At 44.4% G+C, this 20,551-nt stretch overlaps 1 protein-coding gene across 1 annotated transcript in view; it reads right to left on the minus strand.

The window, feature by feature from the left end:
• The window catches only part of BOD1L1 (biorientation of chromosomes in cell division 1 like 1), a 2,284,811-nt gene that overhangs the window by 1,628,763 nt on the left and 635,497 nt on the right, over window positions 1-20,551 (minus strand). The window contains exon 5 of the mRNA XM_044062584.1: window positions 12,924-13,070. Coding sequence (XP_043918519.1) covers window positions 12,924-13,070 — 147 coding nt within the window. The remainder of the gene's footprint in view (window positions 1-12,923; window positions 13,071-20,551) is intronic.

A 20,551-nucleotide genomic window follows, 5' to 3' on the forward strand; every position in this document is an offset into this window, starting at 1 on the left:
TGCCTGCCCAGCGGCTCCAGACCCATCTGAGGGTATATTTTCCGTAGGCCCAATACCTTGAGTTTCCACAGGCCTCGGTGTCTCCACGTGGTTGTCGGTTGCGGCCTGTGGCTCTGAGGTAGCGGACGTCAGGGGCTGCGAAAGCGCCTCACTGAGAACCGGCGACTGGCCTAGAAGAGGCTTCGTCGTCGGTTTGGGACCTCGGATGCCTGTCTTTTTGTTTGTCTTTGCGTTTTTTATACATTCCGGTCGTCGGTTGTTCCGACGGCATTATGTAATTAAATCTTCGTCCAAAATAATGTAAAGCAAAATCAAACTGACGTTTAACAGTGCGTTTATTAAATCTAGCACAAAAAGTACAGTTTTGTACCTACCATAAATGTAGATGTCCGAGAGGTATGCATCTGCAGTCCTAACAAATGGGTTGTCCTGGCCTCAGGCAGCCCTTCGGTCGGCCGGATTCCAAAGCCCGGGTCCGGCTTCGGCTGATGTCGCACTTCACCCGACGTCATAGCTGCAGTTCAGCGGGTATAAAGGCATCAGCCGACGCCATTTTCCTCAGTGTTTCTTGCCCCAGATGCCAGGTGCCCTCTAGAAAGGCTAAATTTGGATAAATGCAAATGTTTCCAAACAATAGAGAGCAAAAAGAACTAAACATGTATATACATATATACAAACAAATACACCATAATAGATTCCCCCAGCTAGCTACAAGATGGGCAAATACCCTAGGAGTACCACAGAGGGGAAGGAGGGTGGGTAATCCTGACTGCAGATGCATACCTCTCGGACATCTACATTTATGGTAGGTACAAAACTGTACTATGTCCTTCAAGGATGCATCTGCAGTCCTAACAAATGGGTAGAATACCATAGCCAAACTGGGGGAGGAGGCACTAAGGAGGCACTAAGAGATTATGGTGTAGTTAAGATCCCTTGCAAAACAGCAGTGGCAAAACCTGCTCGGGATCTGGAGTATAAAGGTAGATTATAATGCTTGGCAAATGTATGCACGGAACTCCAAGTAGCAGCCTCTAAAATGTCTTTGGTAGCCACTCCTCGTAAGAAAGCTGTAGTAGTGGCTGTAGCCCTTGTGGAGTGAGGTCTGATGTTTTCTGGAGTTGCCTTTCCATGAAAAGAGTAACAAAATCTAATGCAATTTCCTATCCATTTTGAGATTGTCTGTTTTGAAATTGCTTTTCCTTCCATTCCTGTTGCATATGCTACCAGAAGCTGGTCAGTTTTTCTATTGTTCTTGGTTCTGTTCAGGTAGTAGCGCAATTGTCTGTGTACATCCAAGGTATGCAGCAATTTTCCCCCCCTGTTCTGCGGGTTGGGGAAGAATGTTGGTAGGTGTATTGCTTGGTTTAATGATACCCTGGAGACCACCTTTGGCATAAAGGTAGGATTAGTTCTCATGGACACTCTATCCTGATGGAAGATAAGGAAGGGCTGTACTGCCATTAATGCCTGTAATTCAGAAACCCTTCTAGCTGAAGTGATTGCAAGCAGGAATGCAGTTTTCCAAGATAAGTACTGTAATTCTGCTGTTGCTGCTGGTTCAAAAGGGGGGAGTGTCAACTTTTCTAACACAAAGTTCAAGTCCCATGTAGGCAATGGTGGTTTCCTTGGTGGCTTTACATTTTTAATTCCTCTGAGAAACTGTCTGAGTAGAGGGTGAGAAAAGACTGGAGGATCCATGTTGTATTCTGCTGAAATTGCTGATGCATGAATCTTAATGGAGGAGTAAGACAGACCATTGTGGAAAAGCTCTGCTAAATATTCCAGGATGTTAGCTATGTTTGCCAATGATGCATCTACTCCTTTTGTTGCACTCCAAATGAGATATCTTTTCCATTTTGCTGAATAAGCTTTCCTTGTTGAGGGTCTGCGAGCCTCCAAGATAATGTCTTTAACCCTTTGAGATAAATCTGGGTTATTTCTCCTTATGTAATGTTCCAAGCAGCTAGCTGCAGTGTTTTCAAGTTTGGATGCAGGATTTTGAAGTTGTTCTGTGTTAGCAGTAGAGGTAGTAGGGGTAGAGGTCATGTGCGTTCCTGGGACATACTCCTCAGTAGCGGGTACCAATGTTGCCTCGGCCAATCTGGAGCTATCAAGATGATCCTCGGGTGATCTTCAGTAGCACTTTGTGCATCAAAGGAAGAGGTGGGAATGCATATGCTGTCAGGTTTTCCCAACTGAAGGATAGGGAGTCCACCTTCCAAGCAAGTGGGTGGTATGTCCTTGTGCAGAATTTTTCCAATTGGTGGTTGTGTGGGGATGCGAACAGGTCTATTTCTGGCAGTCCCCATTTCCTTCTGATGGTTTTGAAGATGTCTGGATGCAGCATCCATTCGTGGGCATCCGTGGTGGTTCTGCTTAAGATGTCTGCTAGTATATTTTCTTTTCCTGGCACAAATATGGCTTGGAGCTGAATGTTGAGGCTCAGGGCCACATTCCAGAGGTCCATTGCAATCCGGCATAGAGGATATGAATGTGTGCCTCCCTGTTTGTTGATATACCACATAACTGTGGTGTTGTCCGTCCTTATCAGCAAATGACCCTGTTGAAGAAATGGTCTGAATGTCTGAATTGCCTGTTTTACTACCAGCATCTCTTTTTGATTTATGTGAAGGTTCATCTGGTCTTGAGTCCATAAGCCTTGTATGCACTTATCCACCATGTGTGCCCCCCAACCGAGGTCTGAGGCGTCCGTGGTGATAGTCTGGCTTGGGTGAGGCCTGTGGAAGGGCAGTCCTTTGTTCAATTGACAGGCCTGGGCCCACCACTGGAATTCTTGCTTCAGGCATGGAATTATTGGAATTTGGGTTTCTAGGCTGTGCTTGTGCTGAGACCATAAATTCTTCAGGTACCATTGCAACTTCCTCATATGTAGTCTGGCATGTGGAATTAATATTATGCAGGATGCCATGTAACCCAGGGCTTGCAGGATTTTCCTTGCTGTAAGCTGGTTCTGCGTTGTTAATGCCATGAAATAGAGTGGTAGCTGCTTCTGTTTTCTGCTGTGAGGAATGCCATCTGGTTTGATGTGTCCAGTTCTGCACCCAGGAAGGTTATCCTTTGGGATGGTATCAGCCTTGACTTTTTGTGTTGACTGTGTATCCCAGGGCTTGCAGCAGGTGAATAACCTTTTCAAATCTTTTGTTAATTTGTCTTTGCTGTCCGCTTGTAACAGGCAGTCGTCCAGGTATGGATAAATTTGAATTCCCTGAAGCCTGCAATGAGCAATTACTGATGCCAGGCATTTCGTGAATACTCTGGGCGCAGTAGATAAGCCAAAAGGCAATGCTGAGAATTGATAATGCTCTGATCCTGCAAGAAATCTGAGGTATCTTCTGCAATTTGGTCGTATGGGGACGTGCAGGTATGCCTCCTTGAGATCCAGAGTCACCAGCCAAGACTCCTTGCCCAGCATGGGAAGAAATTGCTGTAGGGTCAGCATTTTGAATTTTGGAACAATGAGATATGTGTTTAGAGTGGACAGGTCGAGGATAGGTCTCCATTGGCTTTCCTTTCTTGGTACTAGGAAAAGCCTTGAATAAAATCCTTGTCCTTGTTCCATAGCCGGTACCTTTTCTATAGCTCTCATCCTTAGTAAGTGGTCTATTTGCTGTAGAGGGTTTGTCCTTTGGTTTGGAGGTAGGTTTGGCATTCCTCTCTTCCTTGGAAGAGTATGGAAGTGAAACCTGTAGCCTTTGTCTATTGCCTGTAAAATCCATTTGTCTCCTGTAATGTAATGCCAATTTACTGAAAATAAGGCTAGCTTTCCGCCTAAGGGTGCTGCCAGTTGTTCCCTGGTAGGCGGTTTCAGAGCCAAGTCACTGTGATTGTCCTGTGGAAGTGGTAGTGGCTGGATCTGTGGCAGTAGTTCTCTGGCTGTTAGGCTGCCACTGACGTCCCCTGTAGGCACCTCTGGATTGACCTCTGCCTCTAGGGCGTCTATTTCTGCTTCTCTGTGCTCTGGTGGTGTCTGGAAAGGACCAATTCTTGGAAGGCCAGTTCCTACTAAACCTCGGAGGCTGGACCTGTAAGAAATCCTTGACTGTCTGGACAGATTTAGCTTTTCTTCCACCTTCTTCAACACTTGCTGTGCAGGGGAACCAAACAAACTGAGCTTTTCCATGGGAGCATCTAGAAGCTTTGACTTTACATGGTCTGGTAAGGATTGCTCTTTTAACCATGCATGCCTTCTGATCACTGTACCAGTCATAGCTGATCTAAAGGAAGCCTCCAGTGCATCATAGCCGCATTTTAAGGAATGATTACTGACCTGCTGAGTGTTATGCACCAAATCCTGAAGGGACTTACGGTCTAAAGGTTCAGGCGAGGACAGTTTTTAGTGAGCTGATCTAACAGAAATTCCTGATACTGAATCATGTGGAATTGACAGTTTAAGGCCCTAGCGAAGAGTAGCAGAAGTATAAACTTTTTTACCCCATCTCTCCAATGCCCTAGATTCTCTTTCAGAGGGGAGGGGGTTTTTGGTAGAGGCAGCTGCTACAGCCTTGGGGCCCTGTGAAATAGTTTCAGGATCTGCAATAGGAGCCTTATACAAATGATAATGTGTGTCCGGAACCCTGTAGTATCTGTCGGGCTTAGCAGGGGCCGGAGGCAGCGAGTCAGGGGCAGTACAAGCATCATTAAATGCATCATCCACAACTGTAAGTACTGGAGGAATAGCTAAAGGCCTATGTTGTGGTAAATGTAAAAAGGTCCTAAGCCTTTTCCTAGAGTCTGAAAAATCCTGGCCCTGCCATTGAAATTGTTCCCTCATAGCATGCAAGGTTTCCCCAAAGAAAATTCCTCAGGAGGAGGCAGAAGGTATGGAATCCTCTGCATCAGAGTCCTCATATGGAGAATAAGGGCCCTCTGGAGGATTTGTATTTTCTGAATCATCAGAGGAATAATCTGAAGAAACTGGCTCAGGGGGCTCTGCTCTAAGCCTCTTCTCTGGAGGTGGGTGAGAGGCCCTGTCAGGGTGAGACTGGGTTCCCCTGATCAAAGAAATGAGATCCTCTGCTAGACTAAGCATTTGAGTACTAGAGCTAGGTCTGTGAGAGGGGGCTTTAGCAGGCACGGCCTTTGAAGATTTAGCTGCTTTAGCCCTGGCAAAAGCCTTAATTGACATGGATGCAGGGGCCTAGCAGCTCCACGTGCAGGAGTAGATACATCTAAGGATAGTATCAGATAAATCCTGAGAAACTATAAGAGCAGGTGGATTTTCGTAGCAGATTCAGCCATGCTGGAAGAGGCCTCGGTAGAAGGAGGCATGCTTTCGGCCGAAGGAAGAACCGTCTCGGCCGGCGAAACGAGACACTCGCGGTTGGCTTAACCGCGGTTTCGCGAAACCGCGGACGCGAGATGTCGGTCCTTTTCACGCTTTTAGCTAATTGTGGAGTCGGAGTCTCCGATGGCATGATATAAGCAAAAGCGGAGCCGAAAAACTCCTCTGCAAACTCCGACCGACGTCTAAGTGTTCGTCGGTTGAAGGAAGCACAGGCTAGACAAGCTGCTACGTCGTGGTCTGGGCCTAAACAAGGTAGGCAGTAAGAGTGTAAATCTTTATGAGGTATTTGTTTCCCACAAGTTAAACAGTTATTCACTTTTTCTGACATCGGCTGAGGCAAGAAAGAGTCCCCAACGGGGTACTTAGCTTTTTAGAAGTCTTCGGTAGTAGCAATCTCTGGTTCTGACCGACCGGCACTTGCGAACAGCTTCTGCTTCGGGCGCCACGCGGCAAGAAAGACTGAGGAAAATGGCGTCGGCTGATGCCTTTATACCCGCTCAACTGCAGCTATGACATCGGGTGAAGTGCGACATCAGCCGAAGCCGGACCCGGACTTTGGAATCCGGCCGACCGAAGGGCTGCCTGAGGCCAGGACAACCCATTTGTTAGGACTGCAGATGCATCCTTGAAGGACATCCAACAACTAGTGACGTCGTGGTCAGGGCCTAGGCAAGGAACGCAGTCCTTATGAGGTATTTGCTTCCCACAAGAAATACAATTATTAACTGTTACTGACATCGGTCTGGAGCAAGAAAAAGTTTCCCCAAAGGGGTACTTAGCTTTATTGAAGACTTCGGTTCTGAAATTCAATTTTTGAAAATCTCAGGAGTCGGCCGACAGGCACTTGCGAACTGCTTATGCTTCGGGCACTGCATGGCAAGAAAGACTGAAGAAAATGGCGTCTGTTGCAACTTTTATACACCTGGCACACTGAAGTCAGGGAAGAGGCGACAGCAACCGACGCCAGACCAAGACTTTGGAACTCGGGCCAACTACAGGTCGCCTGCCAGCAGGATAACCCAAGTGTAATGACTGCAACAGTGAAACACGATAAACATCTGACAATTTAAAGCCCTTACAGTCAAGGTAGCAGAAGTCTAGACTTTTTTCCCCCATCTGTCTAGAGCCCTAGAATCCCTATCAGAGGGGACAGGGTTTCTTGCAGTGGAAGCTTTAACCCCTTTGGGACCCTGAGATATAGTTTCTGGGTCAGCTGCGGGGTATTTATATAGGAATTTACGAGAATCCGGGACCCTGTAGTATCTGTTTGGCTTAGCAGGTTCAGGGGGTAAAGAGTCAGGGGACAGGCCGGACTCTGAAAATACATCATCTACAATATCTAGAACAGGTGGAACAGCAAGGGGTCTGTGCTGAGGAAGTAGCAGAAAGTCTCTGAGCCTTTTCTTAGATACAGAATAAACTTGGCTCTCCCAGTGGAAATGCTCCCTCATGGTATGCAGGGTTCCCCCACAAGAATAATCCTCAGGAGGAGAGGCTGAAGGAATGGATTCTTCAGCATCAGAATCCTCATAGAGAAGCATGGAATAATCCTGTTCAGAAGAGGAATCAGAGGAAATAGAAACATGATCATTAGAATCATACTCTGTCTCTTGCCTACGCCTCTTATCAGGAGGGGTATTGGAGCCCCTGACCAAAGTAATTAGGTCTTCGGCCATTTTGAGCATCTGTTTTTTAGGCATGGAAGTCTGAGTAGGAGAATGCTGTACTTGTTTCTTTGTCTTTAGAGCTGCTTTAGTCTTTGAAGTTGAAGATGGCTTAATATATAGTTGTGTAGGTCTGAAGACACCCTCAGAAGCCGATGCCTGCTCAGCGGCTCTGGACCCATCTGAGGGAATGATTTCCAAGTGTCCAATACCTTGAGTATCCAGAGGCCCAGTCGGCTCCATGTGGGAGTCGGAAGCGGCCTGTGGCTCTGAAGTAGCGGGTGCCAGGGGCTCCGAAACTGCCTCACTGAGAACCGGCGACTGGCCTAGCAGAGGAATCATCGTCGGTTTTGGACCTCGGATGCCTATCCTTTTCCTTGTCCTTGCGTTTTTTGTAACCTCCGGTGGTCGGCTGTTCCGACGGCATTATATAATTAAATCTTCGGCCAAAGTAATGAAATGCAAAATCAAACCGATGCTTAATAATGCGTTGGTTAAATCTAGCACAAAACCGACAACTAGCAACGTTGTGATCAGGGCCTAGGCTAGGAATACAGTAAGAGCGAAAATCCTTATGAGGTATTTGCTTCCCACAAAAAAATACAATTGTTAACTTTTTCTGACATCGGTCTGGAGCAAGAAAAAAGTTTCCCCAACGGGGTACTTAGCTTTAATGAAGACTTCAGTTCTGAAATTCGGATTTGAAAATCTCAGGAGTCGGCTGACCGGCACTTGCGAATTGCTTTTACTTCAGGCACTATGCGGCAAGAAAGACTGAAGAAAATGGCATCAACTGCATCTTTTATACCCCTGGCGAACTGACTTCAGGGAAGAGGCGACAGCAACTGACGCCGGACCTAGATTTTGGAATTCTGGCCAACTGAGGGTAGCCTGCCACAAGGATAACCCAAGAGTAATGACTGCAACAGTGAAACATGATGAACATCTTGTTTTTGTGCCTCTGCCCATTGATTGCATGGCAGATCTGGCATACCGTTTGGCATTGCAGGGTGTGAAAGTGGAACCTGTAGCCTTGTGATACGATATTTAGGACCCATTTGTCCTGAGTGATCATGTGTCAAGCGCTAGTTTTCCCCCGAAAGGGGCTGCCAGAAGATAAGTGCTTGGTGCTGGCAGGGGAAAGTCATTGAGACTGTTTCCTTTACGGCTGTGATTTTTCCTCTCCGCTTTTGGAGGTAGAAGCACCCCATTGTTTAGGCTTGTATGAGCCTTGGGGCTGTGATCTGCCTCTGGGGCATCTGTATCTGCCTCTTTGTGGCCTGTCTGACACTGGAAAGGACCAATTCTTTGTAGGACAGTTCCTGCTAAATCTGGGAGGCTGTATCTGTAAGAAATCCTTGACTGTTTGCATAGATTTAGCTTTGTCCTCCATTTTCTTCAACACTTCTTCTGCTTTAACACCAAACAAAGTATCATGCTGTAATGGAGCATCTAACAGTTTTGCTTTGACATGATCAGGCAGATTCTGTTCTTTTACCCAAGCATGCCTCCTAATGATAGAACTAGTAAAAGCGGCCATGCAGGAGGCCTCTGGAGAATCAAAACCACATTGCAAAGTATGCGTTCCTACTTGTTCAGCTGCATGCAATAAATCCTGCATTTCTTTGTTTTCTGCACATTCTGAATTTGTTAACATTTTCTGTTTAAGCAGTGACATAAGATGTTGCTGATATTTAAGCATATGAAATTGGCAATTTAAAGCTCTTACAACCAAGGTAGCAGAAGTATAAATCTTTTTCCTCATCTGTCCAGGGCCCTAGAATCTGTATCAGAGGGGATAGGGTTTTTTGCAGTGGAAGCCTTGACCCCTTTGGGACCCTGAGAGATGGTTTCTGGGTCAGCAGCAGGGTTTTTATAAAGAAATTTATGTGAATCAGGAACCCTGTAGTATCTGTCTGGCTTAACAGGGGCTGGTGGTAAAGAGTCTGGAGATAGACTGGACTCTGAAAATACATCATCTACAATGTCTAAAACAGGTGGGATAGCAACGGGCCTGTGCTGAGGTAATAAAAGGAAGTCTCTGATCCTTTTCTTGGATTCTGAGTAATATTGGCTCTCCCAGTGGAAATGCTCCCTCATAGTATGCAGAGTCTCCCCAAAAGAATAATCCTCAGGAGGAGAGGCTGAAGGGATAGATTCTTCAGCAACAGAATCCTCATAGGGAGGAACAGAATATTCCTGTTCGGAAGAGGAATCAGAGGCAATGGAAACCTGGTCTGAAGATTTGTATTCTATCTCTTGCCTAGGCCTCTTATCAGGAGGGGGATGGGAACCCCTGAACAAAGTAATTAGGTCTTCAGCCATTTTAAGCATCTGTTTTTTAGGCATGGTGGCCTGTCCAGGAGAATGCTGTACTTGTTTCTTTGTCTTTAGAGCTGCTTTAGTCTTTGCCTTTGAAGCTGAAGTAGGTTTCACATATAACTGTGTAGGCCTGAAAACTCCCTCAGAAGCCAATGCCTGCTCAGTGGCTCTGGACCCATCTGAGGGAATAGTTTCCGAGTGTCCAATGCTTTGAGTTTCCAGCGGCGTAGTCGGCTCCACATGGGAGTCGGAGGCGGCCTGTGGCTCTGAGGTGGCGGGCGTCAGGGGCTGCGAAAGCGCCTCACTGAGAACCGGTGACAGGCCTAGCGGTAGCCTCGTCGTCGGTTTTGGACCTCGGATGCCTGTCCTTTTCTTTTTCTTTGCGCTTTTTATAAACTCCAGTAGTCGGCTGTTTCGACGGCATTATATAATTGAATCTTCTGCCAAAGTAATGAAATGCAAAATCGTACTGACGTTTAATAGTACGTTGGTTAAATCTAGCACAAAACCGACAACTAGCAATGTTGTGATCAGGGCCTAGGCAAGGAATACAGTAAGAATGAAAATCCTTATGAGGTATTTGCGTCCCACAAGAAATACAATTATTAACGTTTTCTGACATTAGTCTGGATCAAGAAAAAATTTTCCCCAATGGGGTACTTGACTTTAATGAAGACTTCGGATCTGAAATTCGAATTTGAAAATCTCAGGAGTCGGCCGACTGGCACCTGCGAACTGCTTTTGCTTCAGGCACTGCGCGGCAAGAAAGACTGAAGAAAACGGCGTCGGCTGCATCTTTTATACCCCTGGTGCACTGACGTCAGGGAGGAGGCAACAGCAACCGACGCCAGACCTAGACTTTGGAATTCAGGCCGACTGCGGGTAGCCTGCTAGCAGGATAACCCGATTGTAATGACTGCAACAGTGAAACACGATGAACATCCTAAATTTTGCTTGTGACATAAACAGAACATGTTGCAGACACAGATATGTATCCCACAGAATTCCTATTCTCTGGAATAGACTTCCCATCCATGTGAAACAAAGTCAGTAACTAATCCTATTTGACTATGGGAAATCAGAAATTCACCCCTGGTCTGGCACCTATGTCTCTGATGGACAAAGGCAGTCAGTAAATTATGTCATAACCAATAACTATAACATCTAAAATATATAACTTGTGGGACAAACTTGGGTTGCACGGCTAGGCTTATAAAGCTGTTGTTAGCCTAGTGCACACCTATGAACATATGAAAACTTTTCATCATATTTTAAAATACAAAATTTTAAAACTGGAAACAGTTTCTGTTTCTACAAACCATATTTTGTGTCTAATGTATGCTTTCTTCTTAGAAAATAATATTAGTTTCATCTCATCATGACTTAAATAAACAAATAACTTGAATGCAAAGGCTTAGACCCTGAACATATTGCAGATGTTAAACAAATATTTCCTTACTCTGGAAAGACCCAGCATTATTCTACCTCTACATGAAAATATTTCAGGAAGACTGCCCAACTAGTTGAAACCTGCTTACACAGATAAGCATAATAAACTCTGTCACACAACTTTCAGACAGATGTTGGTGATTTTTGATTTCCCATACTCAAACAGGATTAGTTACTGACTTTGTTTCACATGGATGGGAAGCCTATTCCAGACAACTTTAATTCTGTAAGATACATATCTGTGTCTGCAACATGTTCTGTTTACGTCACAAGCAAAATTTAGGTTTGGAGATCTAGTAGTTTTGATGCTGTCTGTTTTGCAGATGTGTAAAAGATTCATCTGAGCAGAATCCAATGATGCCTTATATGCCAGACATAGATCACCTGTCAGTAGTCTCTATGAGACATAGTATAGAGATAGGGCTTTGAGGCGATTAACATAGGAAATTGTGTTTATGCCTTGTATTTAAACATGCTTATTATAGTGAGACTCATTATTACAAGCCTATTTTATTCTCAATTTTAGAGCTTAGCCAGCAAACTGTGTACTTTCATAATTAGATCACACTATGGGTTATATTATTCATGGTCTTCTTGATATCACTATTTCATCTTTGTCTGCATGTTAATCAGAATGTTGTTGTCTTTATTATCTGCTGCTCTGTTGCTTTCTCTCTAGTCTTCTAGTTGCTCTTAACCTATCTACATCTACCCATTCATCCATCCATCTATCCACCCTCCCACAACCCCTTTGCCAATTTTTGCACATAGGATTGGGGTGTAGTGAGCATCATCTAGAGCCAAGGTTCACACTGTCATGTGGCTAAACCTGCTGCCATCGTTCTTCCATACAACACATGCACAGTCACACTGTAACAGGGGTCCAGGAAAGTAAATAATGTGGGAAGAAATAGCCAGGGAATTGTTATGGCTAGGCTTGTATAGGCCCTAGGGCTGATAGCCTAGTACCAACCTATCAACCTATGAACTTGTGGCCAATTTAGAGTGTTCAATCCACCTACTGCATGTCTCTGGAATGTGGGAGGAAACAGGAGCACCTGGACAACTGGTAAAAGCAAGGAAGACATACAGATTTTGCACAGAAGGTATCCCAGCCAAGAACTGAACCGGAGAACATCTTACTGTGACGTGACAGCACTATTTTCTGCACCACTGTGCCACCCTATGTAGAATGCTAAACTACACCATACTGCATTTATTTTGTCTGTAACCCTACTGCTTTTTGTCTTGTCATAGATAAAAATGGTCCCTGGCCAGCCTAACTACCCAGCTAACAAACAAGCAAACAAATAAATAAATGAATACATACATACATACATACATACATACCTACATGTGTAAAAAAGATTACAGTCCAAGACAAAGTGGTTGCTGTTACACTACTGGTCAAAGAAAAGAATAAAATATAAATTCAGCAATGTGTGCCATGTTGTATGTCAGAATTATGTCTGCAGCCAAATATAAGAAAATACCGAAGTTAAACACTTGAACATAATCCTGCTGACACCACTGCATCAAGATAAAACTACGAATATACAGACACAGAAGCGCTTGCACACACACACACACACACACACACACACACACACACACACACACACACGTGCACACAAACACACGCACACAAGCACACATCATCATACATGTGTTCTAACCTGCTTAGTGGACAAAGGGACGGAGCCCACCATAGAGGATGGCATGAGGTTCCCAACAGTAAAAATTATTCTAGATGGAGCCCAGGAAGTAGCTCTGTTGAACACTGTCCAGTAGCAAACGGTATACACAAATGCATGCACTCATGTTAAGCAGGCATGCACTGGGCACTCTACATGTGCATGTTTTATCAAATCCAAAAGTTTATAACTACAACATTTCTTAGACTCTGTTAACAACTAGCACCCACAAACTGATCTCCATCCTCCACTGCAATCCTAACGAGGTTCAATATCAAAAAGGTAAACTTCACAAGAAAAGGGTGAAACCCCACCCCCAAACAAAATGATGCAGATTGCTGACAGGACACAAATGCGGGCATCATCATTACTGTTTGGGGTTGGCTTGAAAGATACAAAAGGACCAAAAATAAGTTAAAATATAAAACAGATATGAAAATTAACAAGCTTAAGTCAATCATAAACTTGTACAAAAGAATACAATACCAGAAGTTATTTCTCCTTCTTCAGTGCTGTCAGACACAGGGATTTCTTCTTCACTCTCTCCTTCAAATGACGATAAGTCACTAGTGTGGACAGAACTGACTGTAATGTCACTTAGCCCATCAAAATCTGAATCCTCCAGAGAATATTCTGAAATATAAAAAACTTCCATGAGCAGATGAAGTTGCACACGATTTTCATTTCAGCACTTCTAATTTATAACACATTCTCATTTTCTGCTTTGCAACAGTGTACATTATTGCCAACCATTACTTTACACATGAACATCTCAGCTTTGATGGTTTTGTGCTCTCCTATCCCCAGGAAGGAAGAGCATCAGAGCCCACAGATCTCTGTTATCTAGTTTAAGGTTACTTTGCGCTAGTTAAATTATCCTCAAAACTCATCAGAAATGTTACAATAAAAGCAAATGACTATGTTAAAGACAAAATATATATATAAAATCATCTTTCAGCACCCAGGCTATAGGTGTGTAAATCAGTGTTACTACAAAGGAGTGGAAAGGTTTTGTTTGTCTTTTCAGCTTTTTCCGGTTAGCAGTCGCCACAGTGGAACTCCGGTCCACTAATGATTGGCAGTAGATTTTTATGGTGCCGAGATGCCAGCCCGACGCACACCCTTCAGCGAAGGTGCACCCATTCACGCATGTCTTTCGGAGGCCACTCGACCACAGGGACGACATGCAGACTCCACACAGAAGGCACTCCAGCCAAGAATCAAACAGGAGAACCTCTGGCTGTGAGGCAACAACACTACCACTGTACCACCGCAGCTTTACAAAGGAGTGGAAAGGAACCATACAAATTCCTTCTTAAAAAAATGTTTTCCTGTATAGTGAAATGATTTCAACTCTACTCCTCCTAGAGAGAGAGAGAGAGAGAGAGCAAAAAATGCCCATGAACTCCGAACGCCTAATACAATCTCATCACTCATACTATACTAGCCTTGTAAATGACTTGGAAAACTAAAAGGGAAACAGAATACAATAATCTCCTTGAACACTGTAATAAATACAGTTTGATTTGTCTTAACAGTTTGCTGAAATACAAGGCAAGACATTATAAGATACATCTGTTAACTTAGGTACCCAGACATAAGCTTAGATTTGAAACATTTATCAGTCTGTAATGAAGAGCTAATAGATATGAGATTTTGTTTTTACTGGTCAACATTTCTGCTTCACCTACACTCTACAGTACAGTTTTGTACCTACCATAAATGTAGATGTCCGATAGGTATGCATCTGCAGTCATCACATATGGGTTGTCCTGCCTCAGGCAGCCCTTCGGTCGGCCGGATTCCAAAGTCTGGGTCCGGCGTCGGCTGATGTCGCACTTTCCCTGACGTCAGAGCGCCTGGGGTATAAAAGCATCAGCCGACGCCATCTTCCTCAGTTTTTCTTACCCCAGATGCCAGGTGCCCTCTAAGGAAGGCTAAATTTGGAGAGATGCATTTAAAAATCCAAACATGCACAATAATATAAAAACAAATACACCATAATAGATCACCCCAGCTAGCTATAAGAGGGGTAAGTACCCAAGAAATACCACAGAGGGGAAGGAGGGAGGGTAAACCTGACTGCAGATACATACCTATCGGACATCTACATTTATGGTAGGTACAAAACTGTACTATGTCCTTCAAGGATGCATCTGCAGTCATCACATATGGGTAGAATACCATAGCCAATCTGGGGTGGAGGAACTATGTAAAGGATGGTGTAGCTAAAATGCCCTGCAGGACTGCCGTAGCAAAGCCTGCTCTGGATCTGGAATATAAAGGTAAATTGTAATGCTTGGCAAATGTATGCACGGAGCTCCATGTAGCAGCTTCTAAAATGTCCTTGGTAGCCACCCCTCTTAAGAAGGCTGTGGAGGTGGTTGTGGCTCTCGTGGAATGAGGTCTAATGTTAGCTGGCACAGTTTTTCCATGAAAGGAGTAACAAAAACGAATGCAATTTCCTATCCATTTTGAAATTGTCTGGAAATTGCTTTTCCTTGTGTACCAGCAGCATATGCTACCAACAGCTGGTCAGATTTTCTGTAACCTTTAGTTCTGTCCAAGTAGTAGTGCAACTGTCTGTGTATGTCCAGGGTGTGCAGAAGTTTCTCCCCTTTGTTTTGTGGATTTGGAAAGAAGGTAGGCAAGTGAATAGCTTGATTTAATGAAACCCTGGATACCACCTTGGCATAAATGTAGGATTGGTTCTCAATGAAACTCTGTCCTGATGAAAAATAAGAAATGGCTGTACTGCCATAAGGGCCTGTAACTCAGATACTCTTCTTGCTGAGGTTATGGCCAGAAGGAAAGCAGTCTTCCAAGACATGAACTGTAGTTCCGCAGATGCTGCTGGTTCAAAGGGAGGCAGTGTTAGTTTTTCCAACACGAAGTTAAGATCCCAAGTAGGTAGAGGTGGTTTCCTTGGAGGATTGATGTTTTTGATTCCTCTTAGAAACTGTCTTAGGAGAGGATGAGAGAAGACAGATGGATCAGTATTGTACTCTGCTGAAATTGCTGAAGCATGAATTTTAATGGAAGAGTAAGACAGACCATTGTGGAACATTTCTGCCAAGTATTCCAGGATATGTGCCATGTTCATCACTGTCGCATCTAGGCCCTTTGTGGTGTTCCAAATGTGAAATCTTTTCCATTTTGCTGAATATGCCTTTCTTGTGGAAGGCCGGAGAGCTTCCATAATAATATCTTTCACTCTCTGGGATAGCTTGTCCTGAGGAGGAGTCAAGGTATTTTCCAGGCTGTTAGTTGCAAGGTTTTCAGGTTGGAATGCAGAGTTTTGTAATTGTGCTGTGTCAGTAGAAGTGGCCATAGAGGAAGAGGCCATGGTTTCGTGCGTGACATGCTCTTTAACAGTGGGTACCAGTGCTGTCTTGGCCAGTCCGGAGCTATCAGAATAGTACAGTTTTGTACCTACCATAAATGTAGATGTCCGAGAGGTATGCATCTGCAGTCCTAACATATGGGTTGTCCTGCCTCAGGCAGCCCTTCGGTTGGCCGGATTCCAAAGTCTGGGTCTGGCCTCGGCTGATGTCGCACTTCACCCGACGTCATAGCTGCTGTTTATTGGGTATAAAGGCATCAGCCGAAGCCATTTTCCTCATTGTTTCTTGCCCCAGATGCCAGGTGCCCTCTAGTAAGGCTAAATTTGGATAAATGCAAATAATTCCAAACAGTAGAGAGCAAACAATATAAAAAATATATATATATATATATATATATATATATATATATATATATATATATATATATATACATATATACAAACAAATACACCATAACAGATTCCCCCAGCTAGCTAAAAGATGGGTAAGTAACCTAGGAGTACCACAGAGGGGAAGGAGGGTGGGTAATCCTGACTGCAGATGCATGCCTATCGGACATCTACATTTATGGTAGGTACAAAACTGTACTATGTCCTTCAAGGATGCATCTGCAGTCCTAACATATGGGTAGAATACCATAGCCAAACTGGGGGAGGAGGCACTAAGATAAAGATGGTGTAGTTAAGATCCCTTGCAAAACAGCAGTTGCAAAACCTGCTCGGGATCTAGAGTATAAAGGAAGATTGTAATGCTTGGCAAATGTATGCACGGAGCTCCAGGTAGCAGCTTCTAAAATGTCTTTGGTAGCCACTCCTCGTAGGAAAGCTGTAGTGGTGGCTGTAGCTCTTGTGGAGTGAGGTCTGATATTATCAGGAGTTGTCTTTCGATGAAAAGAGTAACAAAAACAAATGCAATTTCCTATCCATTTTGAGATTGTCTGTTTTGAAATTGCTTTTCCTTGCATTCCTGTTGCATATGCTACCAAAAGCTGGTCAGTTTTTCTGCTGGTCTTAGTTCTGTCCAAATAGTAGCGTAATTGTCTGTGCACATCCAAGGTATGTAGCAGTCTTTCCCCCCTGTTCTGTGGGTTGGGGAAGAATGTAGGTAAATGAATCGCTTGGTTCAATGATACTCTGGAGACCACTTTTGGCATAAAGGTACGGTTGGTTCTCAGAGACTCTGTCCTGATGGAAGATAAGGAAGGGTTGTACTGCCATTAATGCCTGTAACTCAGATACCCTTCTTGCTGAAGTGATTGCTAGTAGGAAAGCAGTTTTCCAAGACAAGAATTGTAATTCTGCTGTTGCTGCAGGTTCAAAAGGGGGAAGAGTTAACTTTTCCAGCACAAAGTTGAGGTCCCATGTAGGTAAAGGTGGTTTCCTTGGAGGCTTTACATTTTTGATTCCTCCCAAGAACTGCCTGAGTAGAGGATGAGAGAAGACAGGAGGATCCAAGTTGTATGCTGCTGAAATTGCTGATGCATGAATCTTAATGGAGGAGTAAGACAGGCCATTATGGAACAGCTCTGCTAAATATTCCAGGATGTGTGCTATGTTTGCCAAAGAGACATTTTCTCCCTTTGCTGCACTCCAAATGAGGTATCTTTTCCACTTGGCTGAATAAGTCTTCCTTGTGGAGGGTCTGCGTGCCTCCAGGATAATATCCTTAACCCTCTGGGATAAATCTGGGTTATTTTGTTTTATGCAATATTCCAAGCAGCTAGCTGCGGTGTTTTCAAGTTTGGATGTAGGATCTTGTAGTTGTCCTGTGTTAGTAGTAAGGGACATAGAGGTAGATGCCATGCGTGTGTCCGAGACATGCTTCTCAGTAGCGGCTACCAATGTTGCCTCGGCCAGTCTGGAGCTATCAGAATTACCCTTGGTTGATCCTCTTTGATTTTCAGTAGAACTTTGTACATCAAGGGAAGAGGTGGAAATGCATATGCTGTCAGGTTTTTCCAGCTGAAGGAAAGTGAGTCCACCCTCCAAGCAAGTGGGTGGTATGCTCTTGTGCAGAATTTCTTCAATTGGTGATTGTGTGGGGAGGCAAACAGGTCTATCTGTGGTAGTCCCCATTTCTCTGTTATGGCTTTGAAAATATCTGGATGCAGCATCCATTCGTGAGCATCCGTGGTAGTTCTGCTTAAGGTGTCTGCTAGAGAATTTTCTTTTCCTGGTACAAATCTGGCCTGAAGTTGAATGTTGAGGTTCAGGGCCACATTCCACAGGTCCATTGCCATCCGGCATAGAGGATATGAATGTGTACCTCCCTGTTTGTTGATGTACCACATGACTGTGGTATTGTCCGTCCTTATCAGCAGATGACCCTGTTGAAGGAGTGGTCTGAATGCCTGGATCGCATATTTCACTGCCAGCATCTCCTTTAGATTTATGTGTAGATTCAGCTGGTCTTGGGTCCATAGGCCTTGAATACACTTGTCCACCATGTGAGCCCCCCATCCTAGGTCTGAGGCGTCCGTGGTGATGGTCTGGCTTGGCTGTGGTTTGTGGAAAGGCAAGCCTCTGTTCAACTGACAGGCCTGAGCCCACCACAGGAATTCTTGCTTCAGGCATGGAATTATTGGAATCTGGTCTTCTAGACTGTGCTGGTGTTGAGACCATACATTCCTTAGGTACCATTGTAACTTTCTCATATGTAGCCTGGCATGCGGAATCAATATTATGCAGGATGCCATGTAACCCAGGGCTTGCAGGACTTTCCTTGCAGTAAGCTGAGTTTGTTTTGTTAATGACATGAAATAGCCTGGTAGTTGCTTTTGTTTTTCTTCTGTGAGAAAGGCCATCTGAGTTGATGTATCCAGTTCTGCCCCCAAGAATGTTATCCTTTGGGATGGTACTAGTCTTGACTTCTGCATGTTGACTGTGTATCCCAAGGCTTGCAATAGTTGTATGACATTTTCCAAATCTTTTGTTAATTTTGCCTTGTTGTCCGCTTGTATTAGGCAGTCGTCCAGGTATGGGTAAATTTGAATTCCCTGAAGCCTGCAATGAGCAATTACTGATGCCAGGCATTTCGTGAATACTCTGGGCGCAGTAGATAAGCCAAAGGGCAATGCTGAGAATTGATAATGCTCTGATCCTGCAAGAAATCTGAGGTATCTTCTGCAATCTGGTCGTATAGGGACGTGCAGGTATGCCTCCTTGAGATCTAGAGTCACCAGCCAAGACTCCTTGCCCAGCATGGGAAGAAGCTGCTGGAGGGTCAGCATTTTGAATTTTGGAACAATGAGGTATGTGTTCAGTGCGGACAAGTCCAGAATAGGTCTCCATTGATTTTCTTTTCTTGGTACTAGGAAAAGCCTGGAGTAAAAACCTTGGCCTTGTTCCATAGGTGGCACCTTTTCTATAGCTCTCATCCTTAGTAAGTTGTTGATTTGTCTTAGAGCGTCTGTTTTTTGGCTTGGTGGTAGGTTTGGCATTCCCCTCTTTTTTGGTAGAGTGTGGAAGTGAAACCTGTAGCCCTTTTCTATTGTTTGAAAAGTCCATTTGTCTCCTGTAATGTAATGCCAGTTGTGTGAAAATAAGGTTAGCTTTCCGCCCAAGGGAGCTTCCAGTTGTTCCCTGGTAGGCGGTATCAGAGCCAAGTCATTGTGTCTGTCCTGTGGAAGTGGTTGTAGTTGAATCTGTGGCAGTACTTCTCTGATTGGTAGGTTGCCACTGACGTCCCCTGTAGGCACCCCTAGATTGATTTCTGCCTCTTGGGCGTCTATTTCTGCCTCTCTGTGCTCTGGAGCTGTCTGGAAAGGACCAATTCTTCGAAGGCCAATTTCTGATAAACCTCGGAGGTTGGACCTGTAAGAAATCCTTGACTGTTTGGACAGATTTTGCTTTTTCTTCCACCTTCTTTAGAACCTCCTGTGCAGGGGAGCCAAACAAACTTTGTTTCTCCATGGGAGCATCTAGGAGTTTTGATTTAACATGGTCTGGTAAAGATTGTTCTTTTAACCATGCATGTCTTCGAATCACTGTTCCAGTCATAGCTGATCTAAAGGAAGCCTCCAGTGCATCATAGCCACATTTTAAGAAATGGTTACTGACCTGCTGAGAGTTATGTACCAAATCCTGAAGAGACTTGCGGTCTATAGGTTCAGGAGAGGACAGTTTTTTATTTAGCTGGTCTAACAAAAATTCCTGATACTGAATCATGTGAAATTGACAGTTTAAGGCCCTAGCCGAAAGAGCAGCACAACTATAAACCTTTTTACCCCATCTCTCTAATGCTCTAGATTCCCTATCAGAGGGAAGAGTGTTTTTGGCAGAAGCAGCTACCACACCTTTCGGGCCCTGTGAAATGGTTTCGGGGTCTGCAACAGGAGCCTTATACAAATGGTAGTGTGTGTCCGGGACCCTGTAATATCTGTCAGGCTTGGCAGGGGCCGGAGGAAGAGAATCAGGAGCAGTACAGGCATCATTAAATGCATCATCAACTACTGTTAGTACTGGAGGAATGGCTAAAGGCCTATGCTGTGGTAAATGTAAAAAAGTCCTTAGCCTTTTCCTTGAATCTGAAAAATCCTGGCCCTGCCATTGGAAATGCTCCCTCATAGCATGTAAGGTTTCCCCAAAAGAAAATTCCTCAGGAGGAGAAGCAGAAGGAATGGAGTCTTCTGCATCAGAATCCTCATAAGGAGAATATGGGCCTTCCTGAGGGTCTGTAATGTCAGAGTCCTCCGAGGAATAGTCTGTAGAGACAGGTTCCGGGGGCTCAGTCCTAGGCCTCTTATCTGAAGGGGGCTGAGAGGCCCTGACT

The sequence above is a fragment of the Protopterus annectens genome, chromosome 2.part1 (genome assembly GCF_019279795.1).
Source record: "Protopterus annectens isolate FY-2018-M chromosome 2.part1, PAN1.0, whole genome shotgun sequence".
NCBI classification, from domain to species: domain Eukaryota; kingdom Metazoa; phylum Chordata; order Ceratodontiformes; family Protopteridae; genus Protopterus; species Protopterus annectens.